The 20898-nt window shown below is 34.5% G+C and overlaps 1 protein-coding gene across 4 annotated transcripts in view; it reads left to right on the top strand.

Moving 5' to 3' along the window:
- LOC150106278 (protein FRA10AC1 homolog) overlaps positions 1-6247 on the top strand; it is a 242899-nt gene extending 236652 nt beyond the window's left edge. For all 4 annotated transcript variants that reach the window (XM_090393066.1, XM_090393069.1, XM_090393068.1 and 1 more), the window contains one exon: positions 5701-6247. In XM_090393066.1, the coding sequence (XP_090249192.1) occupies positions 5701-5840 (140 nt within the window). In that variant the 3' untranslated portion in view covers positions 5841-6247. The remainder of the gene's footprint in view (positions 1-5700) is intronic.
- Positions 6248-20898: the final 14651 nt, after the last annotated feature.

Here is a 20898-nt window from a genome sequence, read left to right as displayed (position 1 = left end):
ATTACTTCAAACATCTAGAATATCTTTATCTATATTTTCATGTCACCTTAATCATCTCTGATTCCTTTTACAGTATTTTTCCCTCCATTTCTAAGGTTTTTCAATAGCCTCCAGAATATTTTGCCACCTTCCTAAGTTTTCCCATGACTTTTGTTTAGCTAGTTTTATGCAGTGCTTTGCTTTCACACTCCTGAGACCTCAGACCCGTGCCCCGGCTCCCCCTTCGTAGCGGCGCCCACATGCTCTGCGTGCCCGCTTCTGCTGGCCCTGCTGAGAATGTAATTTTATTGGGAGTAATATTAAAAATTAACTATGTGACACCTAAATATACTCTAAATTGTTTTAAATCTGTACAGTTTATTATTATTTGATTATTACTAAAATGAGCAGTTGCCTCATAGAAAATTCAAAGCATTTAAAATTTGCTCTTTATAGAAGCACCCTTTTATATATACAGCAATCCCTTGATTAATGCGCCTAATATGTTCTTTAAAACAGACACATTAATCGAATATAATAACTTATGGGAAAAAGTATAATTCGTTCCTTAGATTTCTTTTTTGACCCTTAATTTTTTTTATAAAAGAATTAGAATATGTCTCAGGACCTAGTTAAAGGAAAGCCATGAAGCTGAAAGACGATAAAACATATTCAGAATATAAATTTATTATTCTGCTTCTTAATAAAGAATTGAGCTAACGTAGTTTGGCAGGCATTCTGTTTCTTTTTTTCATACAACTGAAGGTATGGTCCTATTGCCTCTTCTGCAAATTTTACTGGTTCTCTCACCAGTCTCTAAGCATTGTTGTTTAAAAACTTTGATTGTATACGAAAACTATTTTCAAATTGTTTCTGTGAAGTCTGTTTGGGCTTGTCAGGGATTAAATTTTCTTCATATTCTTCAGGATCTTCCCGCTGTGCATCTAAATTTAGCAGGTCGGAATCACTCAACTTCTCAGAATGAGATTTCTCTGATTTGGCTAGAAAAGTCTTGGAAGGCATTCGCTTCCAAAAAAAGGCCAGTTTCATCGACATTAAATATTTGTTGATCACAATAGTCCCCTTCTTACATAATTTTCTTCAAAATCTCTGGATATCTCCTTATCTGCACTTGCAGCTTAGCCTATGATTAGAACATTATGTAGAACATAATGATGATATATATACAGAGAGAGAGATTAAATAAGGGAGAGGAAAGGCTACATCCACTCAAGCTGCATGATTACATTTAATGACAATTTGGCTAGTTTCTGTCTTCTGTTATATCCCATAATTCCTGTCTTTTAACTAAGTCAGCAGCTTTTCATAAATGCTAAGTGGATGTCTGTAAATTGAATTCCCTTCATTTTCTATGGAATATATCATTAGCACATCTATTCTTCCAAAATATAGCCTGTTCTGTACTATCTGAAACAGTCACAAGTCTTTTATTTAAAATTTTACTTTTAATTTATATTCTGTAATTTTCATTTCTATCTTCCCTCTTAAAAAGTGATATTATTTTAGCTTTTTTCCATTCTGCAACATGCATTTGATTCAGGAATTCTACTTTAAAAGGGATATCACTACTTAACTCAGAGATAATTCCATCTGTATCTGTTTTCTATTTTTTGTTGTAGATAAATCTTCCACTTTCACCATCTCTAGTAAATCTATTTCCATATTTACATTTTCAGTTTATTTCTTCTTTACTAAATGTTGGATAATTCCAAGGTTTTCTGCATATTGTATCCATTCTTCTTTTGAGATTACTGACCTTTCTGCTACTTATATATTTTGGTTTGTTCAAGTGCTTCATTAATTTATAAGCTATGTTTTAATGTCCATGTAGATCACTTTGTGTATTACTAATGAATCTATCCCAAGAATCTTGATATAATTTTTACAATATTTCTTTTAGTTCTGATGATTGTATGATTTGTAGCTTTTAATTTTTTTTTTTCTTTTGTTCTTTGATCTTGTGCAAGCATCTCTGCTGTTATTTGTTTTATTACTTTGCTCATATTTGGCCACTTTTCGTTTATGTCAGAAGAGATGGGAAATTTGAGATGGAGTCAGTCATTTTTTTATATGGTCATTATCTTCTTGAATACATAAGTTTCATGTTTCTTTTTTTTTTTCTCTAGATTCTCATGAGTTTCATATTGCTTATACTGCTATTTTAAAAATTACCAGAAAATGATCTGAATATGTATCGTTATCTCTACAAACTGTTAAATGTTCTCTTACTTTTGAAGATCATGAAAAAAAAAAAAAAAAAAAACTATTATAGTTTTTCACCTTAATTATATGCTTTATTTTTGAGTGCTCCTCTCTGAAAAGCAAATTCCATATATATATATACCCCCCCCCCAATACAGGGATATTTGCAGCATTTTTAATTCATAAAATGAGAGCAATTCCCTTTGTCATTTTGACTTAAATGTAGTTCTTTGCATTTGCCTATAATCTTTGTTATATTAGGGTTCCCCATTTTAGCATTAGTCTCTAGCAGTGATCAAATAATTATTTTCTTACAATGTATCATCAACTTTACTGAATTGTAAAATGTTTATTCTGTCTCATCTTCTGATGAAAATATAAATTAAACATAATAGATGTCATTACTGTCAAGTAGCCTCAGTCTTGCAATTGCTGATCTTTCATTAATAAAAATGTAGCTTTTGATTCTAGTCTTCCATTACTTGATCTGTCATGTACCAAACTTATTCTGCTCTGCATCATTGCATAGTATTCCATTTCTGTTGTTCCCTTTAATTTGTTGCTAAGTTTAAATTGCTACAACAGTTGTCTCTTTTGAAAAAAAACATTTTTTTTATTGAGTTCTGTTTTTCTATCTTAGCCAAGTGCTAACATTCCAAGTTGTTATATTTTGTATATCTGTTTTCCTTTAGATGCTGTGATTGTGTCTATATTTGTACAAGAAGCAGTTACCATCCTCTTGCTCAACTCACAGCCTAGAGCACCAGGATATTTTCTTGGTCTTCTCACTATTGACCTGTCAGCAGCACAGGTGAGGTCTTGTGTTGCTGTGAGGACCTCACGGCAAGACACTTCACCAGTGCAAATCAGTTTCCATCTACATGGTTAATACCAGATTATTATTTTTAAGAATAGGATGTTTATGCATTGTTTTGAGTGATGAGACTAATAATAAAAGATATAATGAAGACTGGTTTAAATATATATATACAGGGTGTTCGGGATAAATTTGACATATTTATAATTAATTATATTTTTCCGTAAGTTACATGTATTAACACACACTTCTCTTCATTTAAAAGTTTGGACCCTTCTTCATTCATATACAAGATGTCAGAAAGGATGGATAGCTGGAACCCACCTGAATCATGGAAGAGAATAACTTGTATCATGATGATTCGTGCCCGCCATCAAAATAAGGATATTACGACTGCTGCCCAATGCTCCCTGAATACAGTAAAAACAATCAGGAATGAACTAGAGACTTGCAATGGTGACTACGAGGATGTAGCAAGAAGAAAGATCCCTAGCAGATGATCTGATTGCGTTCGTACAGCAGAATTCCTCGCAAATCTGCAGGAACAGGTGTTGAAGAACCCTGGCATTGGAATTCGGGCTTTGTTCGTGGAGTTGCTAACTGTAGTCAAGCCCTGGATAACAAGGGTAGCCAATGGTAGGCCGTATGTATGGCAGCAGGATTCGGCCCCTTGCCACACCTCTGGGAAAAGTCAAAAATGGTTGTCTGAAAATTTCTACGACTTCACCAGTCCAAATGTTTGGCCTCCAAACTCCCCAGACCTTAACCCCATGGATTATTTTGTATGGGGCGCAGTTGAAAAAGACACCAATCGCACTTCCAGTAATACAAAAGCCCAGTTAATGGATAAAATTAAAACAGTTTTTGCGGTCCTTCCCAGGGAGACTGTAGCATCAGCTTGTTCGAGGTTCCGAAGCAGAATTGAAGCTGTGATCGATGCTAATGGTGGTTATTTTGAGTAAATCTTGTTGATAGTATTGTAATTAACTCTGCCTGTAATGTTTTTTTGTCAATTCATTAAATTTAATAGATACAAAGAAGATTTTCTTTTTCCTTACGAAACTGTCAAATTTATCCCGAACACCCTGTATATATATAAAAACACGCAGCAAATTAGTGTTATTAAAAAAATTACAGTCGATAGTAACCATATGAAGTCAAGATAGATCATTTCTAAAACTGTGGGATACATAGCATGCTATGCAAATACTTTTTTAATGGAAAAAAAAATAAGCATCTTGTCTTAGGATAAAGGGATGTTTGGTATTGCATTACAACTAATTTACTGCTAATGTTTGTGAGTTTTAAATATATTTCTTAAATTACTACCTACAAGAATTAGGTAAAAAAAAAAAAAGAGACTAATGTAACAAGTAACTGCTACATAATGTAATGGTTACTTGTTATAACAATATATGCATTTATTTGGTGTTTGAGATAATAGCTTGCATGCTACATTATATGAAATCTGCACAAGCCTCAGATTCACAATACAGCATTAATAACTTTGGAATAAAATATTTCACACTAAAAGCATACTATTATAACAAGTAACCATACATTATGTAATAGTTACTTGTTACATAAGTCTTTTTTCCTTCCCATCTGCTGAGCATAGAATTAAAAGTTAATATAAAATGTATATATATACAGGGTGTTTGGGATAAATTTGACAGTTTCGTAAGGAAAAAGAAAATCTTCTTTGTATCTATTAAATTTAATGAATTGACAAAAAAACATTACAGGCAGAGTTAATTACAATACTATCAACAAGATTTACTCAAAATAACCACCATTAGCATCGATCACAGCTTCAATTCTGCTTCGGAACCTCGAACAAGCTGATGCTACAGTCTCCCTGGGAAGGGCCGCAAAAACTGTTTTAATTTTATCCATTAACTGGGCTTTTGTATTACTGGAAGTGCGATTGGTGTCTTTTTCAACTGCGCCCCATACAAAATAATCCATGGGGTTAAGGTCTGGGGAGTTTGGAGGCCAAACATTTGGACTGGTGAAGTCGTAGAAATTTTCAGACAACCATTTTTGACTTTTCCCAGAGGTGTGGCAAGGGGCCGAATCCTGCTGCCATACATACGGCCTACCATTGGCTACCCTTGTTATCCAGGGCTTGACTACAGTTAGCAACTCCACGAACAAAGCCCGAATTCCAATGCCAGGGTTCTTCAACACCTGTTCCTGCAGATTTGCGAGGAATTCTGCTGTACGAACGCAATCAGATCATCTGCTAGGGATCTTTCTTCTTGCTACATCCTCGTAGTCACCATTGCAAGTCTCTAGTTCATGCCTGATTGTTTTTACTGTATTCAGGGAGCATTGGGCAGCAGTCGTAATATCCTTATTTTGATGGCGGGCACGAATCATCATGATACAAGTTATTCTCTTCCATGATTCAGGTGGGTTCCAGCTATCCATCCTTTCTGACATCTTGTATATGAATGAAGAAGGGTCCAAACTTTTAAATGAAGAGAAGTGTGTGTTAATACATGTAACTTACGGAAAATATAATTAATTATAAATATGTCAAATTTATCCCGAACACCCTGTATATATATATATATATATATATTTATATTATAGATCTAATGTGCTTAACATAATCACTATCTCTTATTTTTTATGAAGTGAATAATCCATTTCATTTAATTATTACTTTACTACAGTTATTCCTGATGAAGGAGGAAAACCTATAAGTGAAAGTATAACTGATGAAGAAAACACCCATATTTGGAGAGAACCATTGAAAGAAGAACATTCAAAAGATGATGAATATGAAGAATACCTTGTAGACATGCTACTATAATTTCTGTATATTTGAGAGTTAAGTGGTAAATATGTGATATAAAAAAAATAATATATAAACACATGACATAAGTAATGAGAACGAGGCACAGGAAGTGAATTCAGGAATCTGAAGTGCTTTCACCATCATGTTCATAGAAAATAGCTTCCAATATACACATGCAGCATATGAGGTCTTATGCTTGTGTGTTCCATCATCTCCTTCACAGTCTTTGTTATGTTAGTAGTGTATTAAAGAAATGTTGAACATAATCATAGACAATTGATTTAACTTGTTTAATCCATTAAACATTTTCACACACAGTAAAAGCCTGCTATCTGTTGGATCTGACATGCTGCATTTCAGCTGTAATCTTATTACAGCCTAACATTTACTGTAATAATCTTGGAATACATTTTTTAATCAAATTAATGCTTATGTTCAATTTGTTTTTTCTCTTCTGAAAATATTCAGAAAATAACATTCAACAATGTGCTGATATGAAAAATACATACTGCACTATGCATCAAAATAAATGCAGTGCATAAATGGCAGCAATACATCATGAAATATGTTTCTTATTTTTTCTTCATTGCATGAGCTTTTGTCTTATAGAACTGGACTAATGGTTTTTTTTTCTGTAATTTGAATTATATTGACAATCTAATCAAAAATATTAAATAATTTTTACTGCAGATAATGTAAGGTCATATACCTGAAATCTAAATTTATTTTAGTTAAAAAATATGTATATTGTTGACGGTTTAATAGTTGAATATTTCATTTTCTTTCTCTCTCTCACACACAAAATGTGCAAACTTTTACCAACATATTGAATTCAATGTTCAACTGTAGATGGAATCATCTTTTTTTTTTTCCCCATAGCTTCATGTTTTTATATCAGTGATAATTAAATAACGATAAAAGGTCTGCTTAATAAGAGAGATGTACGTAAAAGTAGGTGAGCTAATTAATAATACATAACCATGACATAAAATAATGAGATAACAAACATAATATGTAGTTGGTGGCTGCTATAGGCTGGGGGGGAAGGGTTAAGGGATAATTTCATGTAGTGGGCATGTATTGCAAAATTAGCACAATGAGTGCATGTAGGTTGAGTAATTATTATGAATGACTTCAGTTTTTTCAGATTGTAAGAAATATAGGGAGGGAAGGAAATGGAATTTATACAGCTTCTAATAGATGAGACAGCATTAATGGAGAGGACAACTTGGGGTTCAAGAGGCTGGATCTAGCCAGAGCATCAGCAAACCTAGCAGTAACCAATATAACCATGCTGTCTCTCCTTGTGGAAAGCAATTTCATGTGGTCTTGACCATAACAGAAAATTCTGCAGGCATGCTTAAATTTCTGTTAAAGAGTATATGCAATTACAAAGCAGGAGATTATAACAAGCTGAAAGAGTCAGCTTGCAAGAGTGTCATAGCATAAGAATTTGAAGGAGACTGATGTTGGTAGTGCATGGAAGATGGTCTGGTCAAGGGATCATTGAGGAAATTTGTTTCAATACTGCTTGAAGAAAGTAGAAACAGAAGTTTCAAAATAAGAAAGGTTGTGAAAGCAATATAAAGAATAGTACAAAGCTATTTATGATAAGAAGCTAGCTGATGAGGCCAAAAGCAATTCCTGCTCCTTTTACTTGCTACATAGCAGTGCCTTATGCTATGTGCTCAAAATATTGCACAACCATGGGATCAGATGCCAGTGTATTATGAGAATATACAAGGGAATTAGTACCTCCTCTGACCAAGCTGTTTAATTTATGCCTCAGCTCTGGTAAAGTGCCAGAAGAGTGGAGTGGAAAGAGATGAAAAAGTACCACTGCATAAAGGAGGCTTCAAGACAATAGTAATGAATTATAGGCTAAAACGTTGCCCGACTTTTTATAATAAAGTGATAATTGACTTGGATAAAAGAAATGCTATTCAGTGATACTGCTTCACTTTGCAAAGATATTTGACTGGATTCCACATGGAATCCTATTTCATAAATCGGATAGATATGCAGCTGATGAACAGTATCAAATAGTGGTTTATGGAGGAGTTGAGTCCAAGAGATAGTTGGTGATTACTGGTGTACTGCAGGGCTTAGTATTTTGTCCTCTGCTGTCTAATTTTGTGCATCAATGATATAGGAAATGATTTCAGGGGAAATATTCATTTGTTTGCTGATGATGCAAAGCTGGGAAGAGCAGTAGTCAAAGGTGATGTATAGATCCTGCAGGATGATTTAAATAGACTGGCAGTATGGACAAAGGTAAATGGTTGCCAGTGAAACATGGCAAAGTGTAAGGTGATGCACTTTGGGAAGAAGAAATTACAAGCTGTGTACTATATTGATGGAACTGAACTGCACAAAGATCTACAAAATTTTTCTATGAAAACAGAATTTCATATACTGCAGGAAATTTCAAGAAAGGTACCTCATCTTTGGGAGATCTTAAGACTTGTCTGATCGTGGTAGTTGGTTTAAAAACTACTTTGACGTTATGAGCTTTTAACATTCTCGCCAATTTTGTGGAAACTGAATCAATATAGAAGGAACACGTGGGGGATGTCATTCATAATAGAATCATCACATCTGGTTTAGCTCATCATTTCTCAACATCAAATCACGTTATAGATTGGAAAAACAGTTCTATGCCTTACATCGAGAATGACTACAGACACAGAACTTTCAAAGAAGCAGCAGTGGTGCTATGCACAGGCAATAATTTAAATAGAAATCAAGGTGCTATTCTTAAAGACATGGAAATATCTCATCATTTCTCTCAGCTCAACAGAACTACAATATGCGAAAAACTACACAACACGTGGTCATGTACCGGATTCTGACTGAAGCATTAGAACGCATGCACGCCATCAAACACGAATTATCAAATTTAACAGCCTAACAGTTACTAAAGTGTATGTTTTTATGTAACTTGATGCATTTGTTTTCACACTACAACCTTGAAAATGCTAGACAGTGGCTAGTGAAACTTGTTGGCTCTTTATATTTGTAATCATTAAATCTTATGGTCTTTTAACAGTAAAAGTTCTCAGAAAGTAATTATTCTTGAGGGATAATATCACATCACCCGTACAGCCGTGATAATGCTAGACAGTAGCTAGTGAATAAAATACAAATTGCCAACCAGTTTCACTAGCTACTGTCTAGCATTATCAAGGCTGTACGGGTGTAAATACAAATGCACCAAGTTACTTGAATAAAGAAGCATTAGTACCTATTAGGCCGTTACATTTAATAATTCTCGTTTGGACGTGCACATGCGTTAGTCAGAATCCGGTACATGACCACGTGTTGTGTGGTTTTTGTGAATTGTAGTTCTGTTAAGCTGAGAGAACCTCAGGGCATCACCCATTTGTTCCATCATTGCCTGAAATTAAATTTCTTCATAGTAAATAATATTGTATACAAACAATCAGAAGGTCTAACCATGGGTAGCACTCTGTCACCATCATGCGCAGACCTATTTAAGGAAAAACTTGAAAAAGATATTTTCTCCAACATTTCACCTATACCTTCGATATGGTGGAGATATGTCGATGACGTGTTCATGATATGGAAAGATACCATGGAAAACCTTCTAGTGTTTCTTAATAAAATCAACACACTACACAATAAGATCAAATTTACTATGGAACTAGAGAAGAACAAAACTACCCTTTCTTGACATACTGGTAAAGAGAGAATATAACAATGTCCAACTGTCCATTTACAAGAAACCCACAGATACAGGAAGATATCTATATTATTCGTCAAACCATCATGGATCACAAAAACACAACATCATTCATATGCTCCGCAATAGAGCCTTAAAGTTTATTTCAAAAGAAGATGATGTACGGTTAGAACTGTTGCAAATAGCTAAGACTATCTCTGAAAGGATACCCTACCAACATTTTAAACAAATTTCTATTCAAAGACAACCTCCAACAACGTGTAACTGATTCCCAATATGTGTCCACAGCAGTGATTCCATATATTAGTTCAGTATCCACAAAATTAGCTAGAATGTTAAAAGCTCATACATCAGAGTGGTTTTTAAACCAACTACTATGATCAGACAGGTCTTAAGATCACCTAAAGATGACGTCCCATTCTTCAAACATCCTGGAGTATATGTAATTCCATGCACGTGTGGCATATCGTACATTGGACAGACCTCTCAAAGTCTTGAAATAAGACAGAAAGAACATGTGGGAGACATAAATCACAACAGAATAATTACATCAGGTTTAGCTCACCATTTTTCGACATCCAATCGTTATAGACAGGAAAAACAGTTCTTTGCCTTACATCGAGGATGAATACAGACACAGAACTTTTAAAGAATCAGCAGTGGTGCTATGCACAGGCAGCAATTTCAATAGAAATCAGGGTGCTATTCTTAAAGACATATGGAAAAATCTCATCAATTCTCTCAGCTTAACAGTACAATTTGCGAAAAACCACACAACACATGGTCATGTACAGGATTCTGACTAACGCATGTGCACGTCCAAATGAGAATTATCAAATGTAACGGCCTAATATGTACTAATGATTCTTTATTCATGTAACTTGGTGCATTTGTATTTACACCAGTATAGCCTTGATAATGCTAGACAGTAGCTAGTGAAACTGGTTGGCAGTTTGTATTTTATTCATTAAATCATATGGTCTCTTATTAATAAAGTTTTCAAAAGAATAGTATAATCAAGTCTCGTTTTAAAGAACCTGCCTAAATATTTTTAATAGATAGCGTAGAGACCAAATATGGATTTTTTTTTTTTTTGTTAGAATGTCAAAAGTGTCTCCAAGAGAGTGGACAAGGAAATCATATGCACAATGCAAAAATAGATAATTTCAAAAATTGTTCCATTTGCATTGACCAGAAATGAAGAAAGAATAGGGCCTGCTTAACAGTCACCATTATTCCATTTCAAACTAAAATAACTAGATTAGACCTTCACATAACCCATAAAGAAGATGGAAAAATAATTGGAGCATCTAACCAAATGTCGAATATTGACTTTTCTTTGGTGCAGTGTGTTATGGGGTATCCATTTTGATGTTAGTTGAACATGTGTCAGCTGGCAAAACTTAGGACTTAACTAAGCAAAGTGTACATAAGTGAATACGAATACTATGATGGCATAAAAGTTTTCCCATTGGCTGTACTGCAAAATTAATGGTGTGGCAGTTCATCATGCCAACTTATAAATAAAATAAAACAGTGTGCATATTACAGAGTAATTTCTTTATATTCTTGGAATGTACAAAAAATTCCAGTAAAATTTTACTGAAATATTAAATTTATGTTACATTAAATATAGATTAGTAAAGCGTAATATTTTATGGAGCAACCTATGCTACCTATCCTGAAGATGAGTTGAAAATATTAAAACATTAATAATTGCACAGAAAAAAAAATTTACCTTAGAATCCTTGATGAGTATCATTTTTTGGACGTATATGCTCATCTCATGGTTTAGAACAGTGGTCGCCAAAGTGGTCGATATAATATTGTTAGGGGTGATTCGGGCTCAGGGGTCGTTAGAAAAATATAAGACATCATTGTACGGGTAATATTTAATTCGGTTAACTTGGATTACCTCCATCCTGAATGACAACGCAATTAAGAGTGAATCGTGGTAACAGTGACATGAATAGGACCTGTAAGATGGAGCAAGGTCATGAAAACATTTACGAAGGCCCATCATGTAGGCCAAAATGACGTATTTACCAATAAACGGATGTCGGTGGTTCCAACGTGGCAGCGCAGCAGGAGCGAGATTGCAACACGTGCGTGGTTGCTTATTCGATCCCAGTCTCATTTTTGCACATCGACATACAAGTGAGCGTTAATGCTCTAAAATTCATCAACATACATATTATAATTCAATCGTTCTTCATTCGTGAACTGCACTTCTCTATTTTGAAGTGTTGAGCAGGCCTGTAATTTTGTACATCCTATATATACCTATAGCAAGATTGTATTATTGTTATTTTGTTATCTAAATTAAATTTTATATTTAATTTAATGTCGTTAATGTCATTAAAATAATATAATTCTATGTCGCTGAATTGAAGCCTTTGGCTCTTCATATAATTAGTAATTAAATTTTATATTTTATATATCCCTCCTATCAAATATGTAATGTTAAGAAGGACGTCAAAAACAAAAATGTATCCCTTTGACGTTAAGCCAATATAATAATATATATTATATTATACATACAAGAAACACTGTAACTATAAAATAAACAATCTAAAAACTCACATAAGTGTATTTTTTGCTTGTCCTATTATAATTACGTAATAGTAAAATAGAGGGGGTCGATAAAAAGTCAAGAAACTCTTGAAGTGGTCGACGGTCAAAGAAGTTTGGTGACCCCTGGTTTAGAATAATAAAGAGAGAAATTCCAAGCTTAAATAAACTTAAATGATAAAAGAAGGATGAAATTGCTTTATATAATTTGAATCCATTCTGTTGCTGCCATTCAAATTCTTAAAGCAATACTGTACAGTTAGTCATTACAATGGTTACATATCATCAAATTCCTTATATGCATCCTTAAGGGGGAGGTTGGGTGTACATGATATTATAATAGTACCACATGATTAGGTTTCCAGTAGTGTCACATCTTATATTTCAGTCTTCTAACTGCATCACTTTACATTGATCTTGTCTTGCTCTGGGTGTTTTTCTTAATATCAAACACCTGTTTTGTTAACCTTTCTTCTTGTCAAATGCTTCTGCAAAGTCTAGCAGTATCACTGAATAGCCATTTCTTTATCCAACTGCATTTAAGGCAAGACCTACCCTTCACAAAGCAATGTTGTCCCTTATAGAGTATCATATTCCTATCCACCTAGTCCTGAATTCTGTCTTTCACATGCTTTTTTATCCAAATACCTTAACCACCACTACTGAGATGCTGATTGTCCTATAATTTGCTCCTTCTGTCTTGGAGCTTCCTTATGCAATGGGTCTAGTTTGTCCTCTTTCCATTCTACTGGCACCTTCCCAGTATTGAGATTTAATTAAACAGCTTGGTTAGAGGAGCTGATAATTCCCTTGCACATTCTAATAATACATGGGACAATATGCCATCTAATCCCATGGCTGTGTTCATATTGAGGTTCTGCAATATTTTAAGCACTTCATTATAAGGGCTTAAATTTTAGTAAGGCTTTGTATATATTCAAGTTACAAAAGTGATAGCATATAATTTTGGAAATGGCTATATAAAGAACAAGTAATTTGTAAGAGTTATATCAGTAGCTGCATGGTGAGATAAACATGCCCATCACTTTCTCTGCTTATATGTAAATTTCTAGCTGTTTACAAAAACATGTCCAAAATCATAATCTATTTTTGGATTTGAAAAACAGCTGAAATTAATTACCAGCCTGGTTGGCCAAGTGGTTAGTGTATCTGCTCTCCAGCCAAAAGGCTGCAGGTTCAAATCCCAATGTGGGTATGGATATTTGTGATTGTCAGTGAAAATACTAGTGGTAGTGGCAGTAGATGGCATAGGTGTAGATGATATGGTTCACTGTAGTTGGTGGATTTCAGTGGTGGAGACAGAGCTGTAGAGTAGGTGCCCTTCCTCGATGAATCTTTGGACTTCTTAGAGGTGTCACGTAATAACAATGATTCTTTGAGAGCTTGTTCAAGTAAAATAAGTTATGATTGCTCTAACTCACATTCCTAATGTTGTCAAAAACTTAAGCAGTTGTGCCTGTAGGGGGAAAGGAAGAATTGATTCAAAAAATGATAGATGTGAAAATTTTAAAATAAAATATAAGTAAGGATGTTGCAGCTTTATAGATTTCTCTTCCATTAAAAGGAGGTTACTAAGCAAATTTTGTGAAACAAGAAAATGAGTGAACATTTTCCTAATGAAAATCATGGCTACTGTTGTTGACATTAAGACCCATTAACAACAAATAGAAATAATCAAGAGAGGGGGGGGCATTCCTGGACAAAGTGTCATATTTGGTATCATAAACAGTGATTAAATTGGCAATGCTACTTAGCCACTTTCTTTACTCACATTTATAACAAGGAGTCCTCTTACTTTCATGAATTCTTTTATAGAATTCAATTCAGTTTTCTAAATTTCAATTCATGTTTTTTTTGCTCGTTTGTATGAACTTATGGTCATCAGCCCAAAAAAAAACGTGTAAACTTTTCTCTACAAGTTCCCTGTGAAACTAAAAACAAAATGTGAAACACATTTTTCTTGCACAAAAAAAAAGTTGTTAATCTTCAAATAAACAAATCAACTGATGAACAGATGTCATGGAAGGCACTTAAGAGGTGCACAAAATGCTCTAGTCCAACACAAGATTTCATTATTAGTTTCTTATTAACAGTTACCTTCAGATTAGTGTCTCAATTGATCAGTACTCGAATCCATCTTCTAAAGTCTAACTGCACAATCATATTTGTCCTAGTGATTTTTTTTTTTCTTTTTTTCTTCTCTAACAGGTTTTGCTAATATTTCACCTCTGATTGTGTTCCAGTCTTGACCATATAAAATCATGTATTTTACAAGGTTTAGGTTTGGATTGTTAATGCTACTGTAATTGCTAGACATAATTAAATAATTATACAGAAAATTACAAAATCAAATAAAGAATTGAATGTAAGCTACTAATATTTTCATCATCAGAATGAAAACTGAAGTTACATGAAGTAAGAAAGAACTGAACAAAAGTTACGAAATGGTCTGTTCTGCCACTCTCTTTGAGAACATTGTCATTAACATGTCTAAACACACATAGCCTAAAGACAAAAGTCATTACAAGATTTAAACATGGTGTAGTACAGAGCAGATTTAACAAGAAAATTATTAAATTTATCACTAACATTAAATTAAGATATTTGTAATAGGAATTGCATATAGATATACACAAAAAAGATGATTATTTGCATTCAGCGAATAGAAGTGTATGTATGACATGCCAAAAATGAATCAACTATGGAATAAATATATTTAAAAAGAAAAAGGGAGATTGAATATATTGCACAAATATATATACAAACACACATGACCAGATATATACAATCAACCCATAGAAACTGTAATTATTACAGTTTCTATGGGTTGATACATATTACAATTTGAATGTAAGATTACTAGTGTGAATTCAAGTGTGGCAACTTCAAAGAATTTTGAAATTTTTAGTTAGTCATTCCACTTAAGATTGATTCCAAAGAGCTTCTTTTTTTTGAAGAGTCTCAAATTCGAAATAATTTGCGTGAAGAATTTTTGTGATATCCCACGGGATTATGTGGCTAGTAGAAACTCCATGTTCTGCAAGACCAAATTCAGATTTCTCAGCTTGAAGGAAACAGATGTATTCCAAATATTCTGATCTTCTTATGTCTATGGTATGACCAGTCTGGCCAAAATAGGAGATAGGAGAGATTTCAGGAACAATGAATCTGGTACAACCCCAGGTGAGCCAAGTGTGGAAGTTTGTCTTTTGTCAAAGGTGTGATCAAGGAAATCTTGTTTATTGGCTTGAAGGTTGTCTGGAATTCAAATATTTATTAAGACTTTTTGAGATTCGTTCAGGGATGCTTTTTTATGTAAGGAATGGAGATTCCCTTGTATCTGATAGTGACCTATTAGTAAGAGAATAATTGTCCAAGACTTGCTCCAGTTTGGTTGGAAAGTATCTGTTCAGAATCATGTCTTTGATAGATAGTAATTCTTGTCTGAGTGTGTCCTCAGATGAACAGATGACATGCCCTGTGGACAAGAGTCTTGACAGTGCTGAGTTTTTGATTGAAAAGCTGAGAAGAGCCTATAAACTGAAAAGCTGAGAGTGCCATTCACTTCCCTCACTGATAAAGAGAGAAGTGGATGGCACTCTCAGCTTTTTGCCTCTATTCTAACATAAATTTAATAGAGGAAAATGGTTGTTAATTTCATTTAAGAAACTGTCTAATTCTCCATTGCATATGGCCAAATAATGAACACATTGTCAATATAACAAATCAAATAGAGGGACAAGGGGTAATAGTAGTGACGAGACATTCATCCAAGTGTTCCATGAAATCATTTGATAAACCCATTGTGCCAACCTTCCACTTGCTTGCACAGACTCCCTTGCCAGGAGTGTATAGCAAAACCAAATAAGTTAAGAATGTCAACTGGAAAGTCCTTAGAGAACAGTTGCATAGTTATATCTAATGGAAGGTTGAAGAGGGAAACAATATCAGAGCAGCAAAGACAGAGCTCTTTCACTTTACCAATGAAAGTTGGTGTTTATGTAGGATGGAGATTTTTCCATTCTACTAGAGATTAGATAAAAATTTTGATAGTTTATTTGTAGGACTGCCAATACAGTCAACTACTGGACACAAAGGAACACTCCTTTTATGTATATTAGGTAGACTATCCTGGCATGAAAAATTATCTTTTTGACAGAGTCATTATCCAATGAATTTGCTGTCTAGTAGCTCATTTAATTTGTTTACTTGTGACCTGGTGGGATCTCTAGTTTAATGGATTGGTATGTACTGATCTCCGAGATCCCACCAGGTCACAAGTGAACAAATTATATCAGCTTTTATTTTGGATCTAGGGATGCTTAAAGGAAGCAACTTTACATTGTATAAAATATAAAATATGACCTATTATGATTCAAAACATAATTGGTTAGCTGATTCTTTAAGGATTGGTGCCCGTTCTGGCCTCAAAGAATCAGCAAGTCTCTTCAGTGTACAACCTGTCTTTTTTTCCAGATGGTTTATATTAAAGTTCAAGAAAATTTACGTTATTCAATATTAATAATGCCTACTGCATTTTGTTAACCTTATTTTAAAGATCACTCATCCACCAGTCATCTGTTTGCTTCTCTAATACTTGGCCTCTTCATCAACTGTTCTATTTAGAGAAACTGTAAAAGTGTCATTAGCAAGGATTATTTTTTTTCTCATGGCGAGTGAATGGAATAGACTGCCAGTGAAGTGCCATCGTGAGTATGAATTTGAAGCTCTCCTCAATGAGGCTTTGGGCTCTGATAGTAGATTAGCAATTTCTCTCATATCTTATTATGTTACCAGTGATACTGAACATTGCTATATATATATACAGGGTGTTCGGGATAAATTTGACAGTTTCGTAAGGAAAAAGAAAATCTTCTTTGTATCTATTAAATTTAATGAATTGACAAAAAAACATTACAGGCAGAGTTAATTACAATACTATCAACAAGATTTACTCAAAATAACCACCATTAGCATCGATCACAGCTTCAATTCTGCTTCAGAACCTCGAACAAGCTGATGCTACAGTCTCCCTGGGAAGGGCCGCAAAAACTGTTTTAATTTTATCCATTAATTGGGCTTTTGTATTACTGGAAGTGCGATTGGTGTCTTTTTCAACTGCGCCCCATACAAAATAATCCATGGGGTTAAGGTCTGGGGAGTTTGGAGGCCAAACATTTGGACTGGTGAAGTCGTAGAAATTTTCAGACAACCATTTTTGACTTTTCCCAGAGGTGTGGCAAGGGGCCGAATCCTGCTGCCATACATACGGCCTACCATTGGCTACCCTTGTTATCCAGGGCTTGACTACAGTTAGCAACTCCACGAACAAAGCCCGAATTCCAATGCCAGGGTTCTTCAACACCTGTTCCTGCAGATTTGCGAGGAATTCTGCTGTACGAACGCAATCAGATCGTCTGCTAGGGATCTTTCTTCTTGCTACATCCTCGTAGTCACCATTGCAAGTCTCTAGTTCATTCCTGATTGTTTTTACTGTATTCAGGGAGCATTGGGCAGCAGTCGTAATATCCTTATTTTGATGGCGGGCAAGAATCATCATGATACAAGTTATTCTCTTCTATGATTCAGGTGGGTTCCAGCTATCCATCCTTTCTGACATCTTGTATATGAATGAAGAAGGGTCCAAACTTTTAAATGAAGAGAAGTGTGTGTTAATACATGTAACTTACGGAAAAATATAATTAATTATAAATATGTCAAATTTATCCCGAACACCCTGTATATATCGCATATCGCATTGTCCAAATACCTATTACGTCTTTCTTTAAAAGCATCCACTGATAGCTAATTCCATGTACTACCATATGCCATGGGAAGAACTTGCACCTCACACAGTCTTATTTTGTTTTCAGGAATGACCCCGAGTTCTCTCTCCTCCCCACCTGCCATGAGCTGTAAATCTCACTTCTGTCTATGGTGTAAGATCCTTAATGTATATAGTTCTATTTATCTATTACTCAGACTTTGAAGACTACACTAGATCTTTTCATTTGTTTCCTTGTCTCCTTTGAACCTTCATCTCTTTTGATATATCTGAGTATTGTAATCAATATGTGGTCTTATTAAAAGACCTGTACAAGGAAGGAAGAAAAAAAAAAAAAAACGTATCCCAATGAATTCAGAAATATTAAATATTTAAATATTAAATATTCCAAAGCACATTTACATGGATTTTTTACTTAGGTTAAGTCCCATGTGAATATTGTAAAAAAATAAACTTTGTTTGTCTCGGTATAGTTCGTATTAGATGTTTTTGTAAATAACTCTTTTGAAGCTAACTGTATATACTGCTTTAATAACAATATGTTAGTGTGTTAAAAACAAAGGCAATGTTTTTGTCGCCGAAGCTGTACATGGCGGCATTAGAAAGATTGTTATTGAAACTTTTATGTATGAGAAAGGCTTGCAAGCTCTAAGTGTAAACATCTCCGAAGTCAGAAAGAGTTCAAACAACTTACAATCGAAAGAAAGCGGAGGAGAACCAAAGGCGTGCCGAACTTGAAACTTAAGATGAAAGACTCATACCGATTCTTTGGGGGGTTGCCAAACTTCATGCGAGGTCTCAGAGGAAGCCTAATAAAAAGGGACTGAAGCAAGCAGAAGGGGGGTCCCGGTTCCAGAATTGTTGTCAGAGAGGCTGCCTGGATCCACGTTGCTTGAGAGAGGAGTTTCCCGCTTCCAGAAAGAAGCTTCTCGCTTCGAGATGTCACTAGAGAGAGACTACTTCTAGGCCACAGACAAGGTTTCAAATTGCCAAAAGGAAGAGTTCCAATTGATGGAGAAACGTTTCCAGGCCAGAGTGGGATCCAGTTAACTGGCGGCAATTCTAGCTGTTGAAACAGCAGAAAACGAAGGCAGTTGTCCGGGCATTTTCGGCGAGCCCAAGCAGAGGAGAAAAGGCAAGGCAAATTTCCCGAAGCACCTTCACTCGTAAGTTTTTCTTTTCACTGAGGGAGAGTAACCTTTTGCCGGAGCTGAATGAGCCCACAGCACGCTTCGTTCCTGATGAGATGCAGCCGAGCCAAAATTTCCTGAAGAAGATCTGAGACTAAAGAATTGCCGTAGAACTTTTAGGGAAAGACTGAATGCGAGATACAGAGCTTTTGTAAGTTCAAAACTTTTATATAATTCCTGTTATAGTTGATACAAGAAAGACTTTTAAGATATATGTTTAATAGTGTTAAGAAATGTCCATAAGAGAATCAATTGGCATGTTAGAGGTTGATATCGAATGTGTAAAGATAACTTAACACAGATTTAGGTAACCTCTTTAAGAGTAAGCTTAGAGATTAATAAGTAAAAATTTGTAAACTGAGAGTAGGTAACCTTGTGTTAAAGAAAGTAGGTTCTAATTTTTGCTAAAGAGTTTTTATAGATGGATAGAGAAAGCAATCTCCCTAACGTTAAAATTGTGTATATTTCATAGTAATGTAAATAATTGTCATTTGAGTTTCTTGTTAAAAGAGTGCTGCCTGTTTGTTTATTTACAACTGCAGTGTTTCTAAAATAAATTGGATTTGTTGAGCGGGAATCTAAGTGAGTTGACCAAAGCGTGAAATTAAGAAAAGACTAGACCACGACTGTTTGTGAAAGTTTTAATGTAGGAATTTGTTAGAGAAACAGAGAAATCTACCAGCCGTATATTTGAGTTCTTTTTGCTAATCAAAGATATTAGAGGCGCAGTCTCATTTTAAATAAATTTTCTAATATCTTAGGCATAAGACTCGTAATGCGAAAGGTAGATAAACATAACGTGTAATAAGATAAACAAGAGAGATTCTGAGAGAGAGAAAGCGCGCACAGCAAATTAGAAAAACGGAGAATAAAGTAAAAGACATCACAAGTAATTAATAGAAATTACAAGTATACAAAGTTAAATAATAATAAAAGTTTACGATGTCGCAGTAACGACTGGATAGGCAAAAGTAGATAGACGTATAACCAGTGGCGAGCTGTAAGGGGCTTGCAGGTCCCTTTGTTAAATTTTTCTCAAACTTGCGAGCCCCTTGTTCTTCTTGTTTAATAATCTTGTAGAACTAGAAAATACCACTGTGGAATGTATACTGATAACTATATAAAAAAATCATTTCATTGCATTTTGTTCTGACGGAGCTAGTGTAATGTTAGGAAACAAATCAGGTGTTGCAATGAAACTTCTACAAAAATTTCCCAACATTGTGCTCATTGTTTACACTTAGCATTAGACGATTCAATAAAAAAACATTAAAGAAATAAATCATTTTGAAATATTTATGGATAAATTATGTGCTCTTCATCATCAATCACCAAAAAATCAACGAGAATTAAATACGATTGCAAAAGACCTTGGTATTGAAATTTTAAAGATTGGCCGTGTGTTTGGACCACGATGGGAAGCTTGCAGTTTACGAACGGTTCTTGCTTTGTGGAGATATTATCCAGCTTTATGCAAGCATTTTTAAACCGACTTCTCAATTTGGAATTTTAGGAGATCCTGCATTAATGATTGATATCCTACAGGAATTATCATATCTGTCAGAAGCTCTACAAAGTCGCAATATAAGTATTATAAGGGCTAAGTTAGGACTTTTTTTTTTTGCTCAACGATGCGAGCCTTTTGTTAAAATTTCCATAGCTCACCACTGCGTATAACAAAAGCACATCGTATGCATTTCGTTTAATTTGAGGATAATCGTGAGTGTATCAAAAAAATGGAAGATGTATCATTTTCACAAGGCATGGGAAACGGATTTTTTCTTTACAATGGTAAATGGAAAG

This window comes from Typopeltis vanoorti, chromosome 5, assembly GCF_054136105.1.
Source record: "Typopeltis vanoorti isolate ZY-2024b chromosome 5, IOZ_Tvanoo_1.0, whole genome shotgun sequence".
Lineage (NCBI taxonomy): Eukaryota > Metazoa > Arthropoda > Arachnida > Uropygi > Thelyphonidae > Typopeltis > Typopeltis vanoorti.
Note: the sequence above shows the minus strand (reverse complement) of the source record. Positions and strands in the feature narration are given on the sequence as shown.